At 37.4% G+C, this 27,538-nt stretch overlaps 1 protein-coding gene across 12 annotated transcripts in view; it reads left to right on the top strand.

Annotated features, from left to right (window-relative positions):
- Positions 1-27,538, top strand: part of LOC107692594 (ankyrin-2-like) — a 68,081-nt gene that overhangs the window by 30,834 nt on the left and 9,709 nt on the right. For 3 of the 12 annotated variants that reach the window (XM_016491704.1, XM_016491709.1, XM_016491703.1), the window contains exons 6-40: positions 445-630; positions 1,816-1,839; positions 3,053-3,061; positions 3,587-3,685; positions 4,668-4,766; positions 5,051-5,149; positions 5,374-5,571; positions 5,649-5,747; positions 6,010-6,108; positions 7,193-7,291; positions 7,390-7,587; positions 8,393-8,491; positions 8,594-8,692; positions 8,786-8,983; positions 9,869-9,967; positions 10,076-10,174; positions 10,465-10,563; positions 10,644-10,742; positions 10,836-10,908; positions 13,134-13,257; positions 13,493-13,577; positions 13,861-13,958; positions 14,263-14,298; positions 15,448-15,672; positions 16,262-16,360; positions 16,745-16,899; positions 17,540-17,751; positions 18,862-19,054; positions 19,145-19,241; positions 19,320-19,548; positions 19,625-19,750; positions 19,954-20,076; positions 20,239-20,271; positions 20,399-20,420; positions 21,700-26,871. In XM_016491704.1, the coding sequence (XP_016347190.1) occupies positions 445-630; positions 1,816-1,839; positions 3,053-3,061; positions 3,587-3,685; positions 4,668-4,766; positions 5,051-5,149; positions 5,374-5,571; positions 5,649-5,747; positions 6,010-6,108; positions 7,193-7,291; positions 7,390-7,587; positions 8,393-8,491; positions 8,594-8,692; positions 8,786-8,983; positions 9,869-9,967; positions 10,076-10,174; positions 10,465-10,563; positions 10,644-10,742; positions 10,836-10,908; positions 13,134-13,257; positions 13,493-13,577; positions 13,861-13,958; positions 14,263-14,298; positions 15,448-15,672; positions 16,262-16,360; positions 16,745-16,899; positions 17,540-17,751; positions 18,862-19,054; positions 19,145-19,241; positions 19,320-19,548; positions 19,625-19,750; positions 19,954-20,076; positions 20,239-20,271; positions 20,399-20,420; positions 21,700-26,871 (9,103 nt within the window). Of the gene's footprint in view, positions 1-444; positions 631-1,815; positions 1,840-2,600; positions 2,625-3,052; positions 3,062-3,586; positions 3,686-4,667; positions 4,767-5,050; positions 5,150-5,373; positions 5,572-5,648; positions 5,748-6,009; positions 6,109-7,192; positions 7,292-7,389; positions 7,588-8,392; positions 8,492-8,593; positions 8,693-8,785; positions 8,984-9,868; positions 9,968-10,075; positions 10,175-10,464; positions 10,564-10,643; positions 10,743-10,835; positions 10,909-13,133; positions 13,258-13,492; positions 13,578-13,860; positions 13,959-14,262; positions 14,299-15,447; positions 15,673-16,261; positions 16,361-16,744; positions 16,900-17,539; positions 17,752-18,861; positions 19,055-19,144; positions 19,242-19,319; positions 19,549-19,624; positions 19,751-19,953; positions 20,077-20,238; positions 20,272-20,398; positions 20,421-21,699; positions 26,872-27,538 lie in introns of all 12 variants that reach the window. The other 9 variants (XM_016491706.1, XM_016491705.1, XM_016491708.1 and 6 more) reach the window with 9 other exon arrangements.

The following is a 27,538-nucleotide window of genomic DNA, read 5'->3' as shown; positions in this document are numbered from 1 at the left end:
TGATTTTTTTGCACCCCCAGATTCCAGATTTTCAAATAGTTGTATCTCGGCCAAATATTGTCCTATCCTAACTTATTTATTCAGCTTTCAGATTATGTATAAATCTCAATTTCGAAAAATTGACCCTTATGACTGGTTTTGTGGTCCAGGGTCACATATGTGATAGCATTGTTCAAACATGCAAGGTAAAGATTGCGTAAAACTGGATGGAAGTAAATTCTCAAATCCTGAATGATTTTAAATGATATTCATCCCTGCTAGAAATCCAGCCAATATAGCATCAGATGGTTTAAGGTTTTATATGGTCACTATGCAGGTCAAAGCTAGTCTAGGTGGTGGATCATATGGACTTCCAACCATTGGACTTAGTTTTGATCTGCATATTGAACAAAGAGTTGGTTTTGTTTGTTTTAATCTCTGCTTGTCTGTTGTCTGTGTTTGTAGGATGGCTTCACTCCTCTGGCCATTGCTCTGCAGCAGAGTCATAATCAGGTGGTCTCTCTGCTGCTGGAACATGACACAAAAGGTAAAGTCCGCCTGCCTGCGCTCCACATCGCTGCCCGCAAGGATGACACCAAGTCTGCTGCTTTGCTGCTTCAGAACGACCATAATGCTGATGTCCAGTCTAAGGTGAGAAAATAAATAGTGAAAATTTAATGTTCATGCTTTTTCAAAGATGGAACTATAATAATTCTGTGTTTTTTTTACAGGTATATATAGATAATGCCATTGCTTTAAGGTTTTTTGGACATGGTGTCATGAGAGCATTGTGTGTTGTTTGAACATTTGAGTATACTATTGATGTTTTTTCATATAGTACCTGTACAGTATCATTGTACCATGGTGTTCTTTGAACACTGCTAAACATATTGTTATACTATGACTGTACCATGGTACCACAGTTCGTTTTGAAGGATTGTTTATGAGTATTTTGAAGGATTTTATTAATTCATTAATCTTAAAGGAATAGTTCACCGCAAAATTTGCTGAAAATTTCACCTTCAGGCCGTCCAAGATGCAGATTAGCTGAACTGAGGAGCTGATTTGGAGAAATGTACCATCATATCACATGGATCCTCTGCAGTGAATGGGTGCCGTCCAAACAGCTGATAAAAAAATCACAATAATTCACAAGTAATCCACTGTATGTTTGTAATAAATTCATCATGCAGATGTTTTAAACTTCAAACTGTTGCTTCCAGATAAAATATGAGTCCTCTTTCCATAATATTACTTTCTCCAGTGAAAAAGTCATCTTGTCTGAATCAGGAGAGAAATATGCACCAATCAAACAGCGTTTACAACAGTGAAAACAGTCCAAAACAGTTCTAAACAAATATGCCGATTGATTTTGATGTGAGAGAACAACAGTGGATTGACTTTTTCGCTGGAGGAAGTATTATTATGGATTATAGACTGGTATTTCGGTCAGAAGTGCCGGTTTAAAGTTTCTAGTTTGGACTCTCATTCTGACGGCACCCATTCACTGAAGAAGATGCATGGTGAGCAAGTGATGTAAAGCAAAATTTCTCAAAATCTTTTCTGATGAACAAATAAACTCATGGATGGCCTGAGGTTGAGTTAATTTCCCACAAATTTTCTGAAATGAAAATTGTGGGTGAGCTATTCCTTTAAATAGATATTTTCAACGAGGTTCATGCTAGCTATCTACTTGTTTCGGCTTTATTTAATCTTCACCGAATTATATTTTTGCTTTTGAAATTCCTCCTTTTAAGATAAAAATGTTAAAATTGGTTCAAAATGTCATATTAATGCTACATGCTATATTTTCCTCCTCATGTGCGACTCCTTCAGATGATGGTCAACAGGACTACAGAGGTATTAAGATTCTCAGCAGAATCCTGCACCTGCATTCGTCTCGGCTCTTATAAAGCCTAATGTGCTGCTTAACACTGAATCTTTCTTTTACAGTGCATGGGAAGAGTAGAGTCTTGTCCTTTTAGATGTCATAGTGCATGACACATAGTTGTTTTTATTTTAGTAGCAGCACCCTATTTCCTCGTCCAGTGAAAAAGTCATCTTGTCTGAATCAGGAGAGAAATATGCACCAATCAAACAGCGTTTACAACAGTGAAAACAGTCCAAAACAGTTCTAAACAAATATGCCGATTGATTTTGATGTGAGAGAACAACAGTGGATTGACTTTTTCGCTGGAGGAAGTATTATTATGGATTATAGACTGGTATTTCGGTCAGAAGTGCCGGTTTAAAGTTTCTAGTTTGGACTCTCATTCTGACGGCACCCATTCACTGAAGAAGATGCATGGTGAGCAAGTGATGTAAAGCAAAATTTCTCAAAATCTTTTCTGATGAACAAATAAACTCATGGATGGCCTGAGGTTGAGTTAATTTCCCACAAATTTTCTGAAATGAAAATTGTGGGTGAGCTATTCCTTTAAATAGATATTTTCAACGAGGTTCATGCTAGCTATCTACTTGTTTCGGCTTTATTTAATCTTCACCGAATTATATTTTTGCTTTTGAAATTCCTCCTTTTAAGATAAAAATGTTAAAATTGGTTCAAAATGTCATATTAATGCTACATGCTATATTTTCCTCCTCATGTGCGACTCCTTCAGATGATGGTCAACAGGACTACAGAGGTATTAAGATTCTCAGCAGAATCCTGCACCTGCATTCGTCTCGGCTCTTATAAAGCCTAATGTGCTACTTAACACTGAATCTTTCTTTTACAGTGCATGGGAAGAGTAGAGTCTTGTCCTTTTAGATGTCATAGTGCATGACACATAGTTGTTTATATTTTAGTAGCAGCACCCTATTTCCTCGAGAGGTTTTTGTGTGTTTCTAGCTCATCAACACATTTTATGCTCTTTTATTTCAATTAACGTTTTGAGCAGAAAATAGGGGTGCATTATGTTGTTTATACACCACTTATGATTTTACTAACAGACCAAACCGACGTTTAACTCCTAATTGTGCATGTGAACTCACACTGTGCAGAAGTCTCTCGGTCACATTTTGCTGCACCTTTTTGTTAATTCTGTTTTTTAAATTGCACCATGTCTGTCAGAATGGAAAGGTAAGATAAAATGGCTCCATCAAACGAAAGTAAGACAGACAATGCCAATTTCCTATCTATACTTTCATCTTTAGCAAAATGTAGTTAGTAGTTGCTGAATAACATTTGTTTGTTCAGATATTTTTTCCCCTTTCATTGTCACTGAGAAACTTCTCATCTGTCTCATGAAGACTCATATGATACTGGGAATGTGCTCATATATTATTACATGTACAAATCTAATCTTTCTGTTTCTTATTTCATCCGTTTTTTTTCTTTGCCTTCACTCCAGTGCATGGTGTGGTTGGATCCATTGGTAGAAGATGAGAATCCACACATTTTTTTTTTCTTTTTACTTTTCCATTTTTTTCTATCTTTTAAGTTTTTGCACAAATGTGATGATTCATGGGAATGCTGCATGGTAGATCATGAATGATGGACGTTTTAAATCAGTTAGAAGACCAGCGCAGACATTTACCATTCTGTTTTCTTCTCTTCTTTGTTCTATCCCTTCTTTTATCCCAATACTACTCCATCCTCTAACAGAGTGGCTTCACTCCTCTGCATATTGCTGCTCACTACGGTAACGTTAATGTGGCCACGCTGCTGCTCAACAGAGGGGCTGCTGTAGACTTCACAGCCAGGGTATGATCTTATATTGCTAAAATCCTAAAAAAAAAGCAACTTATAAATTGACAAAATTAAATACTTTAAGTGATGGTACACTGAAAAAAAGTTAGGGTAACGATTCACATCTATATTTTTTAACTTTAGCCAATGAAAAATAAATAACTTGCCCTATCCCCCCCACCCATTTACTTGCGCCACTGCCATACCCTATGGTTTTGTGAAACGCCGCCACTGCTGCACCCCCTGGAGGTTTCCTGATGCCCCCTAGTGGGCTCCGACCCCCTGGTTGAAAACCACTGCTCAAAATCAATGCTTTCTGTAACAGACTAATATTTAAGCTGCTATTCACTCAAATCACACATTTATAATTTTTAGGGTAGACTTCAGGGATATTTTTGATGTGCATGCTTTCTTTTGTTAAGTTCTACACAATTAAAACTCTGTTGGAGTTAATTGAATAATCATGTGGTATGATGTATAAACTGTATCAGATTTCATATATATTAAAGGAATAGTTCAACTCAAAAATGAAAATTCTGTCATAATTTACTCACCCTCATATCGTTCCAACCCTGTATAGATTTCTTTTTTTATGTTAAACACAAAAGAAGAGATTTTGGCCAAAAACAGTTGTTGACCCTCATTGACTTCCATAGTATTTTATTAGTATTATTATTATTATTTTTTACCCACTATGGAAGTCAATGGGGGCCAACAACTGTTTGTTTGGGGCCCAACAACAGCATTCCTCAAAATCTCTTCTTTTGTTTTCAACATATATAGAAACTTATACAGGTTTGAAAATGGATTGTGGGTGAGTAAATGACAGAATTTTCATTTTTGAGGTGAACTATTCCTTTTAGCAAATGCTTGCAGTTCCTCTTTACTTTCCCTTGATTTTAGAAGACAGTGTGTTGCTTTAATAGTTTATTAAGTTACTATTTTTTTCCAAGTATGAAAATATAATCTGTGCTAAAGGATGTGCTGTTTTGTTTAGAATGGTATAACCCCTCTTCATGTGGCCTCCAAACGAGGAAATACAAACATGATTGCTCTGCTGTTAGACAGGGGGGCTCAGATTGACACCAAGACCAGGGTGAGTATCAACAGGACCATCAAAATGCAGTAAAACAAGCGCCCTCTAGTGCCTACTGCTAACAGTTCAGAGGAACATTTCTTGTACTGTATAATGATAATGCTAGCTTTTTGTGAATTCTGCTTTTATTTTGAAAAACTTAGGTAGCAGTGATAGTGTTTTACTATATGTTGTCATGTGCATTTGCACAACAGTAGTTTTCATAATGCATTATGTATGTACATATGTGTTTTTTTTTTTCATATATGCTGATTGTCTGTATTTATCTTCTCTCTGTTGAAAAGGATGGGCTGACACCACTGCACTGTGCAGCCAGAAGTGGACATGACACTGCAGTGGAAATCCTGCTTGAAAGAGGAGCTCCCATACTGGCACGGACCAAGGTACATGAAACTAATGGTTCCATGTTTGTTTATATTTTTTAATTAGTCTCCTCTACTCACCAAGGCTGCATTTATTTGAAAATTTGAAATATAAAAATGCATTAAACAGTATTATTATTAAATATTATATTATTACTTTTTGATCTAAAGCTGATCTGTATTTTTCCTCTCTCTTTCTCTGTATTTCAACACACACACACACACACACACACACACACACACAGAATGGCCTTTCCCCGCTGCACATGTCTGCTCAGGGTGATCACGTCGAGTGTGTGAAACACCTGCTGCAACACAAGGCACCGGTTGATGATGTCACACTGGACTACCTGACCGCCCTTCATGTTGCCGCCCACTGTGGTCACTACAGAGTCACAAAATTACTACTGGATAAGAAAGCGAATCCTAATGCCAGAGCACTGGTAATTCTTTGTCTTTGAAAAAAAGTGTGTCCCAGCGGGTTAATGAGCGTTACTGATGTATTTTTTGTGTCTGTCAGAATGGCTTCACTCCTCTGCATATTGCCTGCAAAAAGAACAGAGTGAAAGTCATGGAACTGCTGGTTAAATATGGAGCCTCAATTCAAGCTGTCACTGAGGTAAGAGTCTTAGTAGTCTGTGACTTGTAATCTTGCATACTATTTCTGATAACAATATCTGATTTGGCATGTGACTTTTTAGAGTTTATTTCAAGTCTAATAATTAAACTTCATAGAGTTGAATTATTCCTTTAGCTCATACAGGAAGGTTTAGAGTTCATATAAACAGAACTTTCAGAACCTGAAATCAGATTGGATTCATTCAGATTGACGAAAATTGGTGCATGTAAACGTAACTACTTTCTGTTCTCTTTTTTCCTAGTCCGGCCTGACCCCAATCCATGTTGCAGCATTTATGGGGCACCTCAATATTGTTCTCCTGCTGCTACAGAATGGAGCCTCACCTGATGTCTGTAATATTGTGAGTACACAGTCATCAAGATTGGACATGACTTGTACCATATTTAAATATTTCCAATAGGGGTGCGTAATATTGAAAAAAAAAGGTATTTTCTTGATTTTTGTCGAAAAACTGCTGACTGTGTTTTTGTGCTGGTACCTTAGTTGGTTTAGGCCTTTAGTGGAGCTGAATCCGAAATCTTTAAATATTCTTCATATTCTTTGCATTGGTTAGATCACAGTAGTATAAGGTGTGTTATTTGACACCCTAAATTGATTTGAGAGCAAATCTTCTATGTCAAATTCTTAGGTTTAATCAATCAATTAAATTATAATAGTAAGACAATGTAGAGCTGTTACCAATCAAATTAAATAAATATCAGCAAAATCCATTTTTTGCACTGCATAGAATAGATGACATAAGCTACATTTGATATGGCATTTAGATGTATTTAAATCAGAGGTGATATGGATTACAATAGCATAAATAATACTGCGTGATTTCAAAATGAAATTGTGAATATAAAAAATGATTTTTCAAAATATTTTAAATATGAGAAAAAAACATGCATTCATTCAGTAAAGAAACACTGCTTTGTGTTGCTCAGAGACACAGATCGGTTCTTCTCTGGCTTTGTTATGTAACTATTTTCACTGGCATTCTAACTTATATAACTTATATATGTTGCTATGTTATATATGTTGCTAATGGCTTCGTCTTTTTTTATTGTGTTAGTTTAGTTGCAGATACAGATAATCATTCATGCGTGTAATTACCGTTGCAGACAAACAGTCGAGTGTCCACACATTCCAATATTGAGGACGGATTACGTGTAGCAGCCCATAGAAACAGCAGCTATTAGAGCTATTTATATATCTGCCTATACATATCTATGAAAACAACTATTACTATATTAGTCTAGACTATATAACCATTGCACACCCCTACTTTCAGTGCCTACTTTTTTAGCTCATGCTTTGCCACACTGTTTTGCTCATGCTAGGAGTTTTGGATATCATTTGCTGTCTTTTCTACTCTCCTCTAAATAAACAAATTCAAAAAGGTCTAGCAATGCATTTCATGTACTGATTGTATGTGTCCTCAGCGTGGCGAGACGGCATTGCACATGGCTGCAAGGGCAGGACAGATGGAGGTGGTGCGATGTTTGCTAAGGAACGGCGCTTTGGTGGATGCCATGGCCAGAGTCAGTTGATAAAAACACTTACTGAATAAAGTGAAAATACAGATTAATGACTACACAGGAAGCTTTAAATATACTATATCTTTCTCTCTTGCCTCCAGGAGGACCAGACACCCCTTCACATTGCGTCACGTCTGGGTCAGACAGAGATTGTGCAGCTGTTACTGCAGCACATGGCTCATCCTGACGCTTCCACCATTAATGGATACACACCTCTGCACATCTCCGCTCGTGAAGGTCAGGTGGAGACAGCTGCAGTGCTGCTGGAGGCTGGAGCATCTCACTCACTCACCACCAAGGTGGGACTGCAGGGAGATCTGTGAAAGAGATATGGGGTCCTCATTCAAATATATTATCAAATATTATGCAATAAATCTATTAATTTATACAGAGCCCCACACATGATATGCAGACAAAAACAGGGAATGAATTAGTACAACATGCCCACAGTTTATTAAAATGAGGGATACTATATATATATATATATATGTGATTTTTTACTTTGATGACAAAGCTGAATTTTCAGCATCATTACTCCAGTCTTCAGTATGCTGATTTTGTGCTCAAGAAATATTTTTTATTATTATCAATGTTGAAAACAGTTGTGCTGTTTTTTTATTTTTGTTAAAGCTGTGATTTTTTTTTTCTAGAAAATGATGAATAGCTCAAAACAACAGCATTTATTTGAAATAAAACTCTTTTGAAAAATTGTATGTGTACTTTCTGAATAAAAATATTCATTCAAAATAATAATAATAATAATGCATTTTATTTGTAATGTGCTTTTCCTAACCCCAAAGCGCTACAGTAAAACAACAACACACACAAAAAAAAAATACAAAAATACTAGAATTAATTAAATACAAGCTTAAATAAATGCGTCTTAATCACCTTTTTAAAGTGATCCAGAGTTGGTGCATTTCTGATATTAAAAGGAAGTGCATTCCATCATTTGGGGGCTTTGAATGAAAAAGCTCTTTCCCCATAGTCTTAAAAGACAAAAGTATTTATCAAAATAAATAAATACTGACCCCAATTTTTTTTTTAAAGTAGAGTATGTATTCATCTATAATCAACTAAAGACAAATATCCTTCCCTTAACAGAAAGGCTTCACTCCTCTACATGTTGCTGCTAAATATGGTAGTCTGGATGTGGCAAAACTCCTCCTTCAGCAGAGAGCACTTCTTGATGATGCTGGAAAGGTGAAAATCAAGCTTTAATCATTGAAATTTCATTGAAATGTATTTTGTAAATATATGTTCACTATTGTCATTTTTCTTTCTGTCTTTGGCTTTCTGAACTAGTACGGTCTCACACCACTGCATGTAGCTGCTCACTATGATAACCAGCAGGTGGCGATGATGCTCTTGGATAAAGGAGCCTCACCTCATGCTACTGCTAAGGTGCAAATCTTAAACTGATAGCAAGATATCTCTGCATCCAGTAATTAAAAAATTTATAACCTTTTCTGTTTCTGTTACTCTCTTCCTGTGCAGAATGGCTATACACCTCTCCACATTGCAGCTAAGAAGAACCAGACACAGATCGCCTCTGCGCTGCTTCAGTATGGAGCAGAGACCAATGCATTGACCAAACAGGGAGTGAGTCCTTTACACCTGGCATCCCAAGAGGGGCACACAGAGATGGCCTCCCTGCTGCTGGAGAGGGGTGCACATGTCAATGCTGCCACTAAGGTAAGATCTAGATCAGGGAAGACTACAGTATGTATCCTCAGCATCAGGCTATTAGCTATTGCTCATGAATAAACATAACATATTTAACATATTTTTGTCATCTAAACTGACTATTACAAATGTCAGCCAGTCCACTTAGATGTAAAATATTTACTTGATGTACCTCATAAGAACGTGAGTTAATATTGAGAATTTAATGACACTCTAATGTCAGTTAATGGTGAGATGGCATACAAGTAAACAGATACAATATTTAATCTTTTTTTTGTTTGTTTTATTTGTAGCTAGACTTAAAGTGGACTCAAACTCTTTTAGACTTTTGGAAATCAAGAAAATTTAATATTTCTGCTACCGAAGAATGTTAGAAATTACAGTTAACGTAGTGCGCATTGAGTAAGCAAATGCACATTAAATGCAACACATGCAGAGATGGAGTTTGCTGCATTTACTGTGAACTGAGAATCTGTTCAAGCGAACAGTGCTATATCACAATTATTGTGCAGCCCCGTTTATTTACCTTAATTTTACATTTGATATAATTAATTGTTCGCTTTTCATCAACTCGTGAACCCCCTGTAGTTCCCTCCCCCAGGAGTTCACGATTCCCAGTTTGGGAAACTCTGCCCAAGACCAACACAGATTTATGCACCTTCCTATTTAGAATAATTGCAAACAAAAAAAAGACTTATCTCTAGCTCACTTGGAATAAATTACAATTCAGATCATTAACTGACTACCAGAACCCATACTGTTGAATCCTGACTTTGCTAATATGATTACAAAAAAATATTAGACTATAGAATTCAGCAAGTGACCAATCAGAAAGAAGTATTCCAGAGAGCCATGTAATAATGGTTTATGATTTATTTTTTTTATTTTTTTCAGTGTGGTCTTACACCTCTACACCTCGCTGCTCAGGAGGACAGAGTGCAGGTGGCTGAAATACTGGTCAAACACGATGCAAACGTAGACCAGCAGACCAAAGTAAGCTTGAACTGTATTTTTTGTATTACCACGGTCTGAATTTGTTTTTTTAATAATGCTTCAGTATGTTACACTTCAGCTAATGTGATATTTGGTTGTTTCTTCTAGTTGGGCTACACTCCTCTTATTGTTGCCTGTCACTATGGAAATGTCAAAATGGTTAATTTCCTTTTGCAAAATGGCGCTAATGTCAATGCAAAAACTAAGGTAAGAGTTTATTAAAGTATATTCTTTCATTATGTGACTTGTTAACCCAATTAATTATTACTTAAAAAAACTAGTAATGTAATCATTTTGTAAGTATGAGCTGTGTGACCATGCATTTTGAGTTTGTGACTGAGAAATATTACTGATGTCTATGACAGATTGTAATTTTGTGCAATTATTATGATTTGTAATATTCTATCAGAATTGCATTATTTTTTTTGCATTGCATTCAGATTGTTATTATGTTATTTCTGAGCTGTTTACTGTACTGATGGAGTTTTTTATTTCAGAATGGCTACACGCCACTTCACCAAGCTGCTCAGCAGGGAAATACGCACATTATCAATGTCCTGCTGCAGCATGGAGCCAAGCCTAACGCAGTCACTATGGTGAGCAACACACTCATACTCACAGAAATTATATTAATTCTGTATCTTATTTCTCTAACCTCACACTATTTCTCTCTCAGAATGGGAACACAGCACTCTCTATTGCTAAGCGTCTGGGGTACATCTCAGTGGTGGACACTCTGAAAGTTGTTACTGAGGAAATAATCACAACGACAACCGTATGTATCCATGCTTTTAAATATTAAGAATATCTGATGCATTCATAAACCATACAAGAATGTTGAATCCCTTTTTCATTTCAACTTTTGTAGACGGTGACAGAGAAACACAAGCTGAACGTTCCAGAGACAATGACAGAAGTTCTGGATGTGTCTGATGAGGAGGGTAAGATACTGATTTATAACTGACTTTTATTATACATGATCAGGATTTCATATATCTGTTTAAAAGCTGCTGTGCCTCTGTAGCCCAACATCAGATGGAGGAGGAGCTTTTTACTGAAGTCTCTATGGAGATCGAAGGTATACAGGGTATAGATATAGAGTGAACTGAACTGACCGATTGAATTACTAACGTTACACTTACTGCATTACCAAAAATCTGTTCAGTTCCTTCTGTATCTATTCCAGCGTGTGGTTTGCAATTTGTGTGCTAACTGGAACGGGCATGATTATTGTGTGTAGAAAACTAAACTATGAAAAACTAACTTTGTTAATTGTGCTAATCTGGGGATAATTTTTCAAATCATATAAATTAGAATACTTGATATCTGTGAGTCACTGAGTATTTTAGTTTTAGTAGTACCTACATAATGGGTGAACAGTGCTTGTTATGGTTAATATGTTGTTGGTTAATATAATTTATTTTTATTAATTTTAGTTTTTTATGGGTTTATTTTGAAATCTTTACCGTCACGTTGTCTAAAACCCAAATGTTAAGAATTAATGCTATTTGGTCTGAATTTTAAAAAGTATTTACATTTATATTGGGTCAGAAAATGAGAGGTTATATAATACATTGTCCAAAGATAAAGAATTGAATGGCAAGTCGTGATTTGGGTTGTTTATTAAACTACAGCCAGGGCCGGATTTACGCATAGGCATTCTAGGCACGTGCCTATGCTCGCTCATCCAGGGGGGCCCAAACACAATGAGAAGATATATAATATTTTTTGTTATACTATGGTCTATCTACAACAGTGAGAGAACAACAAACAATAGGGTAAAAAATGACAAACTATTTCCATGTTTTCCACCTTTTTATGTATGGAAATCACATACATAAATTCTTTCTCCCGTTCTCTCTCACAGACGCACACACGCGGAGACGCGAACAGATTGAAATCAGTGTGGCCCCGCAAATTTATCAGTAAAATAGTTTTGCAGCTCAAAAGCTACATGACATTTCTCAGTAGGGAGGTTCTTGAAGCAGTTCAACTTAAATATTCGCTATTAGTAGAAGCTGCTGCTGAACACTGCTGAGAGACGCACAGACGCGCGTATTCACATGCGCATAATCTCTTTCTCTCTCTCTAATAACTGCATTAGCCTGCATATCAATGGCCCAAGCCTCTGTTATTAGCTCTAAAATGACGTTTTGGAATTTGCAACGGAAGGTTTATCTTGAAATCAATCATCTGAACAATATCTTGAGGTGTGGTTGTGACACCAGGCTGTTCAAATTATTAGAGAAATAATGCACTCCCAAAGTGGTAATGTGGCCACGACGCTGGAGCCTATTAATGGAACGGCCTTTCTCAAATAAACAAATAAAGACATTCGATTTTTATTGTCTGAATGCAAGTGCTTATTGCGATAGAAAACACTGTAACGGTTTCCACTGATTACAAAATATTTTTGTTTGCTGGGGCCTATTAATAAGGAAGGGGGACCCAAAATTATTTTTGCCTATGTCACGATAAGAGGTAAATCAGGCCCTGACTACAGCCTATTCGATATATCACTTAACCAATAAGGGCCAGATTTACTGAAAAGGACAAATTAGTTTGAGACCACAATCCCATAAAAGCACCAATGGAAGTGGAAAGCACACAGGCGCAAAATGGGTTGAGACATGCTTTTTTGGGTGTTAAATAATGGTGCAAATACCAGTAATCTGACTACCGTAAAACCAACTTGATCTCACAGCAATTCTTATATTTTTTACGAGGTGTGAATTTGTAAAAATGACCACCCATAACCCTGTCCCTAAACCTACCCCTCACAGAAAACAAAATCGTACAAATGAGGTCGTACGAGTGAGGTTGTAAGAATTCGTACTAATTAGCCACCTTGTAATATACTTGTGAATTGGTCGTGAGATAGCGTTGGTAAAACTTAGTAAATCGTGTTGCCTAACTCACTAAAGTACTCTCTTCCCATGCATTTTGCATCTGAAAGAGTAACTCCTACAAATGCACATGCAAAAATATCTTTTCATCACTAATTTTTCGCTGTGTCTCTTTAGTAAATCCTGACAGCAGTTTTTAAACACCAAAAGAGGGTTTGAGCTGGTGCAAGATGTTAGTGAATCTGGCCCTAAGTCAGTAATTTGATCAACGAGTAGTTCATTGACGGTGTCAATTAATTAGTCAATGTGTGTATGAGCAGGTGAGGACACAATGACAGGTGATGGAGGGGAATACCTGAGAGCAGAGGACCTGAGAGAGCTTGGTGATGACTCTCTACCTGGGCACTACCTGGACAACATGAGCTACACTCATAACTTAGACCGGTAAAAAAATAAACCAATGCACATATACAAACAGACAAACCAATATTTTAATTTCCATAGACAAGTTCATTCCTGCTAAACAGATTATTACTGTTAGCACTGCCTCCAAGCTCACATCATTGTTTGAGCCAGAAGCTTTTTGTTGCCATTTTTTTGGGAATTTAATTCTCACAATTATAAGAAGTGCACACACATAATGCTGTTTTACTCACCTGTTTACATTGTCCTACCTCAGGTCCCATGAGACCCCCAGTCATCTTGCTTACAGGGGTGAAGGAATGCTGATTGAGGATATGATCACCAGCCACCAGCTTAATAAGGTGAACTATCACACCTCATTTGTACACCTAACATTTGGCTCAGTGTTGTTAGCCATGGTTTATAATGCTAATTGATCAAATCTAATTGTTAGCATTGTTAAAATCTTCTTAGCTGTTCTAAATTAACTGTAAACCATGGATTCACAGGGCTTATTGCGTTTATACAACAGTTATACCATAAAAATATTTTTAGACCACCCATTAAGTCAAAATCTGACATTTTGGAACAATTTTGAACATGAGTCACGATGATATATTATAGTCTGATTATGTTGTTTGTTAGGTTTCTGCATTCTCTCGAGAACATGAGTCATATCGACTGAGCTGGGGTGCTGAACATCTGGATAATGTGGTGCTAACTAGCACTCTTCTGCAGTCAGGGTTAGTAGGTTTCACACACACTAAAACGGACATGAACACGCACACACATTTGCCTCCCCCCCGTTGTACATGCTAGTACATACTAAGATATGTATGTTTAGTCAAAGCTGGCATTGCATCAGATGCCACTATTGTGGATCATGAATGATAGCTGCTCAATTTCCTCTCATTGTTCTTTCTTTCTTTCTTTCTTTCTTTCTTGCTGACTTTCTTTCTTTCTCGTTTATTACACTCACGTCATCTGCCTAAATCACTCTGCCTCTCTCTCTGCTGTTCGTGATTGTGTCTTTTGTTCTGCTTTTAGCCGATCCACCCCATGCCTTGACAATGACAACAGCAGGTGATCCTCCACTTTCCTCCACCTTCCATGTGCCCTTTTTGCTTCCTCACTTCATCTACTTTTATTTCATTATTGCATGTATACATAACAACTGTCTGCTCTGAGCTTTTTAAATTAGCCTTTTTGTGCCTATTAAAATTTTAATCAGCATGTTTTGATGAACACACTGAGTCATGTCTCCGTATTCATAGATATCCCCATGAAAAAATATTAAGTATTCTTCAGTATCTTTCACATGGGTGTTATGAAACTAGAGACACTGTGTTTCTCAACAACTACGGTATCCTCCCCAGTACATATTGAGCATGTTCAACGGTTATCATTCTTTATTATCTAAATTCTCCAGTGACTTGTCTGTAGATTCTTTTGGAGACTTTCTCCATAAACTTCATGAACAATACATAACATAAAACAACACTTAAAATAACATTATGCCAATCAAATGTTTGAGGTCAGTAAGATTTTTTTTAAAGAAAGAAATTAATACTTTTCATTTCCAAGAATGCATTAAATTGATCAAAAGTCATTGTTACATTGCAAAATTACTATTCATTCAATCCTATAAAAAATGTATAATGGTTTCCACAAAAATACTGAGCACCACAACTCTCTTCAACATTGATGATAATAAGAAATGTTTCTTCAGCACCAAATCGTGAAATAGTTATTTAAATTGTAATAATATTTTACAATATTACAATTTTTACTGTATTTTTTTAAATATTTAAAACAAAATCTTACCGACCACAAACTTTGGAACGGTAGTGTTCATCAGTGTACAACACATAGTGGCAACACAATCTGATAATAAAAACAATGTTCTGGGTTTAACAGAAATTAATCCTTTTGATCACCGAAGAAAACTATTGGAACCCAAAATGTTTCTGGAATGTGTGTAATTTCAAATGGCACCAAAGAGAATTGCTAAATTAATAACTGTTTACAAACATAGAGAAGCCCACAGAGCCTATAATGTAAGTTTAGAAAAATAGACAGGAAAATAATATTGCATGGCCTAGGTGGCTTCTGTAAGTTTATAAACGAGAATGTAATGCATTTATGGCAGTATTTCATTTCTGTGTAGTTTTAATGAAGATGTTAAACATTGTGTTGTGTGTTTCACTGTCACTTGCTGTTCTATAAAAACAGCTTCCTGGTCAGTTTCATGGTGGATGCCCGTGGTGGAGCCATGCGTGGCTGTCGTCACAATGGACTACGCATTATTGTGCCACCTAGAAAGTGCTCAGCACCTACACGGGTCACATGTCGTCTGGTGAAGAGGCACAGGCTGGCCTCTATGCCCCCTATGGTGGAGGGAGAGGGGCTCGCAGGCAAGCTCATTGAAGTTGGACCCACCGGAGCCCAGTTTCTTGGGTAAGGGGGTGTCTAAGGGGATCTAAAATTGAAAATGTATGCTGTATCACCATGAACATTTTTGTCTATCTTTGTTTGCGTATGATGCAGTTATATGTTCTCTATTTTGTCTCGTCTTGACTGACAAAGTAGCGCAATATGTCAACATGTTTGACGTGTCCTAACCAGGAGCGATGTTACAAGTTTCCAGCGACAATCAATTTGTTTGTCTATGCTGAAACAGCTGTCCATGTAATCTCATGGAATGTAATCTCAGCCAGTAAAATGATGTTTGATGTTTATTTTGTGAATTTTGGACCAATGAGATTCAGTGGATAGATTTTAGTTTTAAGTTTTAGTATTTTTCCATTTATTAATTAAAGCAATTTTAGGTAGATTTAACCAAGCGATGGACAAAATGTCGCAGCTGGTTAGGACAAAAACTCATGGATGAGCTTTTAGTGTTTGTCTCACCTGGTTAGGACACTTGTCATCACTAGTTTGGAGGAATGACAATTATGTTCCTCTCTCTCTAAATCTGAGTTCAGTAAATCAGGTTCACAGTGTGCCTTGTTTTTTACATCTTTTTTAATGGCTGCGATCGGAACAGTAAACTCCACCTCCCAACAGCCCCTCCTCCTCTTAATGAGGGTGAAAGTCTTGTCAGCAGAATTCTGCAGCTGGGTCCACCCGGCACCAAATTCCTCGGGTAGGAGAGATCCTAATGCCAAATATCCACTGGATACCGGTCACATATCCCTCCTAATTCTTTTAAATACACCTCCATCTGTATTTTATAATTTTTTTAGTTTGTTTTTATCATTTCGAAATAGAGGTGTTCCATTAATTTACCTTTACTTCCTTTGTTGCCTTTTAAATATCGTTTGAGTTTAAATGTGTTATTTTCTTGTATTGGTCATTGCTCTGTGTATGCTGTATATGGCATTACCCATGGTTTTGTTCCTACATTGCTGCATGCTACATTTACCTGTGTTTATGTCTTCCACAGATGCGATATCTGTTTCACAACAACCCTCACTTTGACAAGTCCAAAGCCGTACATTTGGCTGAAATAACACCCGTTATTTTTCAGGCCTGTGATAGTGGAGATCCCCCACTTTGCTGCATTGCGTGGGACAGAGAGGGAGTTGGTGATTCTGCGCAGTGAGACAGGAGAGAGCTGGAGAGAACATTACTGTGAGCATACAGAAGAGGAGCTGAATCAGATACTCAATGGCATGGACGAGGGTGAGTGTGTCCCGAATACACATAGAGACTGTGAGCTGACCCCATATACTCTACCATTCAAAAGTTTGGGGTCAGTAATGTTTTTTTAATAGTTTTGAAAGAAGTCTCTTATGCTCACCAAGGGTAAAACAGCAATATTATGAAATGTCATTACAATTTAAAATTGCTGTTTCTATTTTAATATATTTTAAAATGTAATTTATTCCTGTGATGTCAAAGCTGAATTTTCAGCAGCCTTTAATCCTTCAGAAACTAATCATATATACTGATTTGGTGTTTAAGATCAATGTTTAAATCAGTTGTACTGCTTGCTGTTTTTGTGGAAACCATGATACGTTGTTTGATGAACAGAAATTTCAAAAGAACAACATTGAAATGGAAATTATTTGTAACATTATACATCTTTACAGTCACATTTAATCAATTTAATGCATCCTTGCTAAATAAGTTTAGAAAAAAAAAAAAAACATTTCACTGACCTCTAACTTTTGAATGGTGGTATAGATTTGGGATCCTGTGTGACAGTTCTTTTCAAACATTTTAGAACAGGTCTGTGCTTAGTGGAAAAGTTTGGTTTGGTAAAGAAGGAGAGCATCTTTAAAATGAAATAAAATGAAGACTTTGGTCATTTTCACACTAGAACTGGACACTCCTGAGGAGCTGGAGAAAAGGCGAATCTGCCGCATCATCACACGGGATTTCCCACAATACTTTGCAGTGGTGTCCCGCATTAAGCAGGACAGTCATCTGATCGGTCCAGAGGGTGGGGTGTTAAGCAGCATACTTGTTCCACAGGTCCAGGCTGTGTTCCCAGAGGGAGCATTGACTAAACGGATACGCGTTGGGCTACAGGTAACCACTATGCAAAGCAATCTTCATCATTGACCTTTTAATTTTTAAAGGGGTCATATGATGCGATTTCAAGTTTTCCTTTCTCTTTGGAGTGTTACAAGCTGTTCGTGAATAGATAAGATCCCTGAAGTTGCAAAGACTAAAGTCTCAAAACCAAAGAGATATTCTTTATGAAAGTTAAGACTCTGCCACACCCCCCTAAAACGGCTCGTTCTAACACACCCCCACATATCTAGGTCACTATGTGGGAATATTTGCATAATGCGCCCAAATGTGCACGCAAAGAAAGAAGGTGGTTTCAGTAACCGCAGTTAGTGTTGAAGCAAAACATTAAAGCATGTCAACATATTCTGTTACACCAAATACACAAAATAATGATCTTTAAAAAAGCATCATATGACCCCTTTAAAGAAGGCATTTCGGTTACTCTTTATTTTAAGGTGTCCTTGTTACAGTGTAATTATACATTTAAGTACTGTACAATTAAGTAATATTAATTAACAACATGTACTTACTACAGGGTTAGGGTTAGGGTTTGTTTTAGGGTTATGCATGTAATTATGCATAATTTTGTGCTCATTCTATAGTAAGTACACGTTGTACACAACGTGTAACAAAGACACCTTAAAATAAGGCATTACCGGCATTTCTAATTTTCCTTTTGATTTGTGTTAGATAGTTTTCTCACAAACGATGTTGAGGGCAACACTGTACCATTTTTATTATTATTTGCCACTCTAGATCAATAGTGCAAAAAAATGTTAGTAACTTCTTTGTGTCATTAAAGCTGACTCAATTGAGATTGAGCTATATTATCAATGCAGCAGCAATTTTTCTTTTTTTATGTAATGGTAAAAAAATTTATTGGTAAACTGAAAAAAGTAATACTAATGCATTGTTATTTTGTCTTTAAGTCTTATTTTAGGGTTTGTATTAAAAGTGTGACTCTATGGAAAAAGTTCTTTCTTTGTTTTTTGTTTTTTAGCTATGCCCTTCTGTAAAATATTTAATTAGCAGTATATTACTCTTAAATTGGTTAGAGGGAGGGGATGAAATAAAAAAATAAAAAGTCCATCCTGCCACTTACATCTCAATCTCATCCTTTATTAGGCCCAGCCAATCAGTGAGGATCTGGTGAGGAAGATCTTGGGTAATAAGGCTACATTCAGCCCAATTGTTACTTTGGAGCCCAGAAGACGCAAGTTTCACAAGCCCATCACCATGACTATTATTGTCCCTAAAAGCCCAACCAGTGACGGGACAAGCAGTACCCCCACTCTACGACTATTATGTAGCATTACTGGTATGTGAGAATAAAGAGTAAAACATATCTTTTGTAAGTAAGTGCCTTTATAAGAAGGTGTAAATAGTTCTAATAATTTTCCTTTTCTAGGTGGGACGACTCCAGCACAATGGGAGGACATAACTGGATCCACACCGCTAACATTCATCAACCAGTGTGTTTCATTTACCACTAATGTGTCAGCAAGGTGAGTTCAGACGCAGTGACAAATGTTTGTTGACTGCTTTCCATTGACAAATCGTTAAATACATGTTTTTCCTCCCAGGTTCTGGCTTATAGATTGCCGTCAGATCCAGGAGGCTGTGAACTTCTCCAGTCAGCTGTATCGTGAGATCATCTGTGTTCCCTATATGGCCAAGTTTGTCATCTTCGCCAAGACATTGGACCCTATAGAAGCACGACTCCGCTGCTTCTGTATGACGGATGATAAGATGGATAAAACTCTGGAGCAGCAGGAGAACTTCACTGAAGTGGCTCGTAGTCGAGATATCGAGGTAAGTGTGGTTCAGCTAGTCTTGCTAGTGCATTTGAGATGAACTTTTCTACATGATGGTATGTTTATCTCTACAGGTTCTAGAGGGAAAGCCAATCTTTGCAGACTGCTTTGGAAATTTGGTCCCACTGACCAAAAGTGGACAGCACCATGTGTTCAGCTTCTATGCCTTTAAGGAAAACCGTCTTTCTCTCTTTATCAAAGTAAGTTATAATTTGTAGCACTATTTATAGTAGATAACTATATAGATATTATATTGAAGTTTGCACAAAAAAGGCACTGAGTTACAGATTTAAACGTGTTACAGTACGCCACAATGTTTTCTACTAGTTTAACTATGATGCCACAGTATTGTGTAATTGTCAGTTGGTGGTGAGCAAAGTTACAGATTGGTTGTTTTTAACAGATTCGTGACAGCACTCAAGAACCATGTGGCAGATTGTCTTTTACAAAAGAACCAAGAACATATCGCAGTCTAAACCACAATGCAATATGCAACCTGAACATCTGCCTACCTGTTTACTCAAAGGTAAAAGAAACACTTTCATAATGATATTACCTCACGGCCACATATACTGTACATAATATGCATACATAGACACAACAAAAAGCCAATACCTTTTAATCAAAATATATTTAGTTTAGCAAAATTTAATCTGACAGTTGATTTTTTTTACTCTTACTTTTTAAGGAATCTGATTCTGACCAAGATGCAGATGATGAGGTAAATACCTATATTACACCTTAAAAATAAATAAATGATTTTGTAAATGTTGTCTTTGCAAAAGAGATCATGGATTTTTTTGTAATTTCCATTCGATTAACTCTGTTTCAATTTAATTTCTTTATAGAGTGAGAAGACACATGAGCAATGTAAGCAATTTTTAAGTATAAAAATATATATACAGTATAGACAGCTTTTGCTCCCATTCTTTTTAACCCCCATAACTCCTGTAACTGTAGGTTACCAATGTATTAGTACATTGTTAACATATTTAGCATATTTAAAAGTGATTTTAAGAGGAATTGTATTTGTGGATCCCCGATTGCTATGCTATGGCTGATAAACATCCCTTCTTCCATTTTTATTTTTATGGTCTGCTGTTCTCATGAAACATTACATCCAATTCTATTCTCTCACAATGGTATCTTGCTTCTGGCATGATGGTTTCTAAAATGTTTAGTGTGTTACATGCCAAAAGAGATACTGGAAAACAAACCATTCTCCCTAAAATCAAAATCATACTGACCAGGCACATATTATTTTGCCTGTAATGAAATCACTTAATTTGCTTGCCACAAATGTCACCTTTGCATGGATCATTTCCTTTGCATGGAAATAACTTGACTTACACATATTATATTATTGCATATGTATGTGTGTGAGTGTGTCTGCTTGAATGTGAGGATATCTTTTTTGAAATATGAATCATTTGTGACTTTTTTTATCCTTATCACTCACATTCTTTGTTTCCTTTGTTCACTTGTGTTTATTGGTTTCCTACATTTTTCTTATCATTTACCACAGACTTATAACAAATTCCCATATGTTAAACAACTCCATGTTTGACTCAAAGATCTGCATAACTAAAAAGCCATAGCATTTAATAATTTGAAAGTGTTTTATGTGAAAAGCCTCTGATTGTATCTCAGTGTTGCATAAGGGCATTGTTTTGAAATGCTATCTATGTTTGTGTTGACATGAGTTCTTCATGTCGAGAACAATCTTGAGATGCCTCATTGGTACAGATCCACTCTGTGTTATGATTACTTTCCTCATTTGTTCTTTGTGCACAGGTTTCTGTATTACTTATCCTTTGTTTTTTTTCTTTATACTTTCCCTCTTATGTAAGTGTATGAGTGGATACTTGAATCAATATAACATGTTTAAGCAAGTTATTTCCTGCCCATTTCCTGCCCTCACTTTGTAATTCTCTTTTGCTTTGCTTAACTGCTCCCATGCCTTCCCAAATCCTTCGGATCCAAATCTAGATAAATCTAGCAATGTTCTTCATTCTGTCAAGTAGTTTTCTCGTCATCTGAACTGAAGACAGTTTGTATTGCTCCTGCCCTGACTAGTTTTCCAATGTCTTTTGTCCTCTTCATTTCCCCCTTTGTTCTTTACAAACTATTTGTGCTGTTCAAATGGAAGATTATGATGGATCTGAGTCAACAGAGCTTTCCATGCTGCAAATCATACATGATCCTGCAACACTCGCAAGTCCAGATCTACTTTCAGAGGTTTCTGAAATGAAGCAGGACCTGATTAAAGTGTCAGTCCTTCTGACCTCTGAAAAGTCAGAAAAATCGTGCTCCTCTGATGCCGGAGAGCGATCAGACAAGGCTGGGGACGAGGAAGTGGATGAGCCATTTGAAATTGTTGAAAAAGTGAAAGAAGACTTAGAGAAGGTAGAAGAGATTCTTCGTGACAGAACAATGGATGATACAAAAGGAGGAGTTGCTATTATGAGATCTGTAACCATTGATGATGAGGAGTGGGTCCTTCTCAGTGTGACAGATGTTGCGGAATCCAAAAGCAAAAATATCACTGAAGTCCAAGAGGCACTCGTTCAGGAAGTTCGAATCACAAGAGACATTATATCCAATTCTCCTCCTCAGAGGGATATTTCAGGTATGATTTCATATCTCAGCAGTGACTTAGAACAGTGTCTGCAGGAAACGCCTGTACCGTTTAATGATTCGCAAGATGAGGATAGTGTTCAAGAAAGTTTTAAAGAGGTTGTTGTGACACGTGGTAAACACCGTCCAGCAGGAATCAAAAAGCCAGCAAGGAAAAAGCGTAAAGAGAGGGAGTTTGCAAGCGGCAGTTCAGAGGATGACTTGGAAAGTATGAGTAGGAGTCAGTCTGAGGAGTCTCTTGATGAAGATGCAGTTATCGGTGGATCTGAACCTGTCTTTGGACCTGTTCCTGTGTCTCCCAGAGTTGTAGAAACTCCGATTGGATCCATTAAGGACAGGGTTAATGCACTGCAGAAGAAGGTTGAAGAAGAGAATGAGGTGGACAGTCAAAAGTGGAAATCCCAAAATGTCAGTACTTCCCAGAGTAAGCCATATGTCACAGAGACAGAAAAATCAGCCAAGCTTCTTCCAAAATCCCTCAGATCCCCAAAGTCACAGACGGAACGGCTAGAGGAAACTATGTCTGTAAGAGAGCTGATGAAGGCTTTTCAGACTGGCCAGGATCCATCGAAAAGCAAGTCTGGACTTTTTGAACATAAAGCAGTTATGACTGTAACCTCTGAAGCAGCACGTTCTGATGTGATACAAGTTCCCCCAACATATGATAGCCAAATGACACTACCAACTCAACGTTTACAAGAAAGAACAATTACAAATGTAACCTCTGAAATGCCAAGTCCTAATGTGGTGCAGATTTCCCCAATATATGGTAGCCAAATGACAGCAACAACTCAACATTTACAAGAAAGAACAATTACAACTGTAACCTCTGAAATGCCAAGTCCTAATGTGGTGCAGATTCCCCCAGTATATGGTAGCCAAATGACAGCAACAACTCAACATTTACAAGAAAGAACAATTACAACTGTAACCTCTGAAATGCCAAGTCCTAATGTGGTGCAGATTCCCCCAACATATGGTAGCCAAATGACAGCAACAACTCAACATTTACAAGAAAGAGCAATTACAACTATTCCCTCTGAAGCAAGTTCTGATGTGAAGCAGGTTCCTCCAACATATGATAACCAAATTCCAGAATCAACCCAGCATTTACAAGAAACAATTGTAGTAGAAAACAAGATCCTTCAAGAATCATCACATATTGACCAAAACACAATTCAGCATAAACCAGTGATCGATGATGGTGAAGCAGTACATGAAAAACCACTAACGATCATCCAAATCGAAGGTGATCATGCTGTAACTTCCAACATTATTTTTAACTTTGAAGAGAAAAGCTCTCCAGAAGACCTGCTCGGTAAACATACAGCAAATGACCAAAATGGAAAACCATTACAGGAACCAGAAACTGTGGAAAAACAAATATGTTCTGAACTATTAAGTAACGAAGACCCGCGGTTGATATGTGAGAGAATGTATTATGAAAATAACATCTACCAGAACAGGAGATTGTCTGTGGAACCTCAGATCAGCCCAGACAGGAAACCATCAGAGGATTTCAGTGCAGATATTAAGGCAGAACTTGAGGAAAATCCTGAATATCTGCTCTTTAGGCGAACTTCAGGTGAAGCAAGTAAACATTATTTAATGTGTAGTGATGGCCTTTCTTTGGAAGATGAGGAGCAGATACACCAGGCAGCAGTGGATCCAAGTAAATCAAACATAATCACTGCATTTGCTACTGCAATGGTGCAAGGTGAACCCTTACGTCAAAGTGAAATACATGATGGAGCATTGGAAGAAAGTCATGATAGTGACAAACACGAGGCCTTAGCAGACTCTCCTGGCAATAGTATAGGGACAAGGACTCCTCACTCCAGCACAGGTGACAGTGAGAAACATTTGGGACTTGCTGAAACCCCTCAAAATAGTCCGGAAGTCCTTGTTTTTTCTTCCAGTACAACTAGTAAAGAAACAGAAGACAGATATCCAGGGGACCAGGAGACAATTCACCAATCAAGTTCGACATCACATGAAAGAGCGGAGAGTGACAAGAGTGAATTATGTTCAGTAACCTCCATAAAAATCAAGACTGAATCACCTTATGATTCTAAGATTGAATCATCTTCTCCATCCACCAATATTGAGTCACCGTCTTCTGCTAATTCAAAGACAATAGTTCAAAATATAATTCAAGTTATGAAATTAGAGAGTGAAATATCAGCACATAATATGAAAAGTGATTATACCTGTAAAGATAGCATGAAGCTGATCAAATCAGATGTAATTACTGAGTCTGAGAAGATACCACAATATAGCCATCACAGTCAAGATGCACCAGAGAGACCTTCTAGTTTGGATTCTCTGCAGCCTGCAACCATGAGTGATACTAAAACTCTCTGTAGAATAGACTCGCTTGAGACTACTCCCATCAGAGAAGATGGATCATCCCAAAAATCCCCAGACTCTATTGAGCCAAGCCCAACCAAGGAGTCCCCATGTCAAGACTCTTTAGAGGGAAGTCCCACTGGTCAAGAATCTGGTCAGCTGAGTTACACTGAAAGGGTCTTCTCAACAAGTCAGGCTTTAATTTCTGACTCTGGGGGAAAAGAATTAATTTCTAAACAAAACATTTATTTAGAAAGTGAGTCATCCCAAGGTACCCATGATACCTTAGATATGCAGTACATTTCCATGACCCTGGAGCAAAAAGAAAAGGTGATTGACAGTGGGGATCTTTATGACTTTGATGCTTTACAAAGGCAATTCACTCCAGAAGAAGAGATGTTTAAGATGGCTGCAAAGATCAAAACATTTGATGAAATGGAAAAGGATGCAAAAGTTAAAAAGGTAAAATTTGATTTTGATTGTGGTTCTAAACAACCAAAAGAGGAAGAAGTGCTGTCACCACATAAAAGTTCACTAGACTTTAACACAATGTTTACCATAACATCAGAAGAGCAGTACTTGGAGAACCCTGCTGAATCTTGTCCAGTATTTCCCTTACATTCCTCATTGTCAGATGATGATTATGACAGTCCTGAATCAACTCACAAGGTCTCAGGAGAAACCACTGAGGTTTTAGAGACCACAGACAAAATGGAGGAGGTGCATGCTCATTTAAAGATTGTTGATTTACAGACATGCATAGACATTCCATCTATGCAAACACATGTAGAGAACGAGGAGGAAGGCTATGAACAGTTACCTTCAGAGTACCATAGTATAGTGATTGGTGAGACTACAACTAAGGAGGATCTCATTATTACATCAGCAGAGAGCAAAATGGGCATTGAGAAGGATGGTGATGTTGAATCTACTGGTGAGAGCACAACTTCTGAAAAAGTGCTTTCTCCCATCGACAATGTAGGTGCCACCACTGTTGCAAAGGAAGTGCAGGATGAATCCCAGCCAGATGTATGTATTTATCAAAAGGACAATGAAGAGAAGCCAGAAGAAATCCCACTGTCTATTCCAAGAGACTTGGTTCCCTGGAGTGCTGAAGTGGAAGACGATGAGGCATTCGATGCAAAAATTGAGGCTGAGGAGCAGAAAATACTTGCTTTGTGTATAGACAGACGTTCCCATGGAACCACACCTGACACAACTCCAGGACGAACCCCTACTGAAGAGGGGACACCAAATCCTTTCCTCTTCCAAGAGGGAAAGCTATTTGAGATGACCAGAGGTGGCGCTATTGACATGACCAAAAGGACCATGGAGGAAGAAGAAGAAAGGTTAGTCTTTTTTCCGATAAATGAAGATCCAAGTGAAGAATTTGAGCAAGTCAATTTCATTGCTAGTGAGTCTGTTGCAATAGCTTCATTTGAGATGCCTACAGATGGTTTAGTTCATCAAGACAGACTCACTGAGGAACCTGATGGCTTTAGTAAAACTGGAACCAAACGTGTTCAACCAGAACATCCAGAACAGAATGATTTTCCTATCCAAAGTGAACCAAAGAGTCCCACAGAGGATAATGGAATCTGTGAAGACACATTAATACCGAATGTTGACACTGCCACTTATACAGTAACACGAACAGTTTATTCTGAGCAAGACCCGGAATCCTCTGACTCTTCAGTGGAAGATGAACAGCATTCTGTTGTTGAAATGCCCATATCCACCCAAGTATCTACAATTTCCCCTAGTGCCTCAGTTCATACTGTTAGTCAACAACAATTCCAGACATCACCTTCAATGTACACTCCATCCAAAGACCTTGTTGCTGAAATTGAAGACACAACATCTAAACCAAAAATAGCTTTAAAAGCAGCCAGCTTTGACCAAGTTCTAGGACAAGGGGACTCCATTGAACAGAATCAAAGGCCTAAATCTGTAGCAGATATTGGTGACTCAGAATGGTCCATGTCTGTTGTAGATGATCACACTAAAATAGACAGCAGCTACACCAAACCAAAGACTTCATCCTCCCAGATGCCTGTTTCACCGACACAGTCTCCTAACCTACAGTATGCTGTATCCAGTCAGCCTGAACTTCCTGCTGAATTCTCTCAGGATTTGGACTCTTCAAGGAGCACAGAGCGTGATAAAACCAAAGGAGACAGAGCCTCTGTTGAGTTCGGGATAGAAAGCAGTTTGAAAGCAAATCGACCCCCGTCTGTAGGCGATGATGTCTTTGAGTCAAGGCCCAACTGGGAAGATTGTGTGGAGACACAGATGCAGAGAATCTCAGACAGCACTACCCCAGACCAAAGTAAAGGTACCTCTACTTGGCACTATATGGTATTACTTAATCTAAAATTTACTCCATGCCAGTCTCTTTTCATATGATTTTTTTTTACATTATTTCCTGTTCTGTGTTGTCTTGTGTTTTGTGCTATACTTTGTCTCATCACAATGTTTTCTTGTATGTCTGTGTGTCATGTTTTGTGACTTTTTATGTCATGTTTTATTAATTTGCACATCAGTGTGTACATGAAAACTGAAATCTCAAGATTGATTGTCTACATTTATTTTTCTAATAATACAGTTACCTGTGCATTGCATGCTAACTACACGTTTCCTCTTAGGAATAATAAAACAACCATGACAAGGGCACTTTTTGTGTAAAAAGTTTTAAAAGAATGTTATGGCATATATTATTTCAACAGATCTTCAGTCACCATGTTGTCCAGCCTAGCTTCAATTAACATTTCTTGATCCCACTGTTCGAGGTTTAAATTAATTTTTAAATTATTTATAGACATATAAAGACTTTACAACAACTCTACTCACACATTTATGTGATATCTCAAGTATCTTTAGTGCACGTCCCATAATACAAAGTCAGAAATAGTTAAAATAGTCCGTTTAGTTTATATCAGAAATGAAAAGGAATTTGATGTTTAATCGTTTTTGTGTGTGTGTGTGTGTGTGTGGGTGCGCGT

Source organism: Sinocyclocheilus anshuiensis, unplaced genomic scaffold, assembly GCF_001515605.1.
Source record: "Sinocyclocheilus anshuiensis isolate Anshui unplaced genomic scaffold, SAMN03320099.WGS_v1.1 scaffold50, whole genome shotgun sequence".
NCBI lineage: Eukaryota > Metazoa > Chordata > Actinopteri > Cypriniformes > Cyprinidae > Sinocyclocheilus > Sinocyclocheilus anshuiensis.
This window is presented reverse-complemented; position numbering and strand designations above follow the sequence as displayed.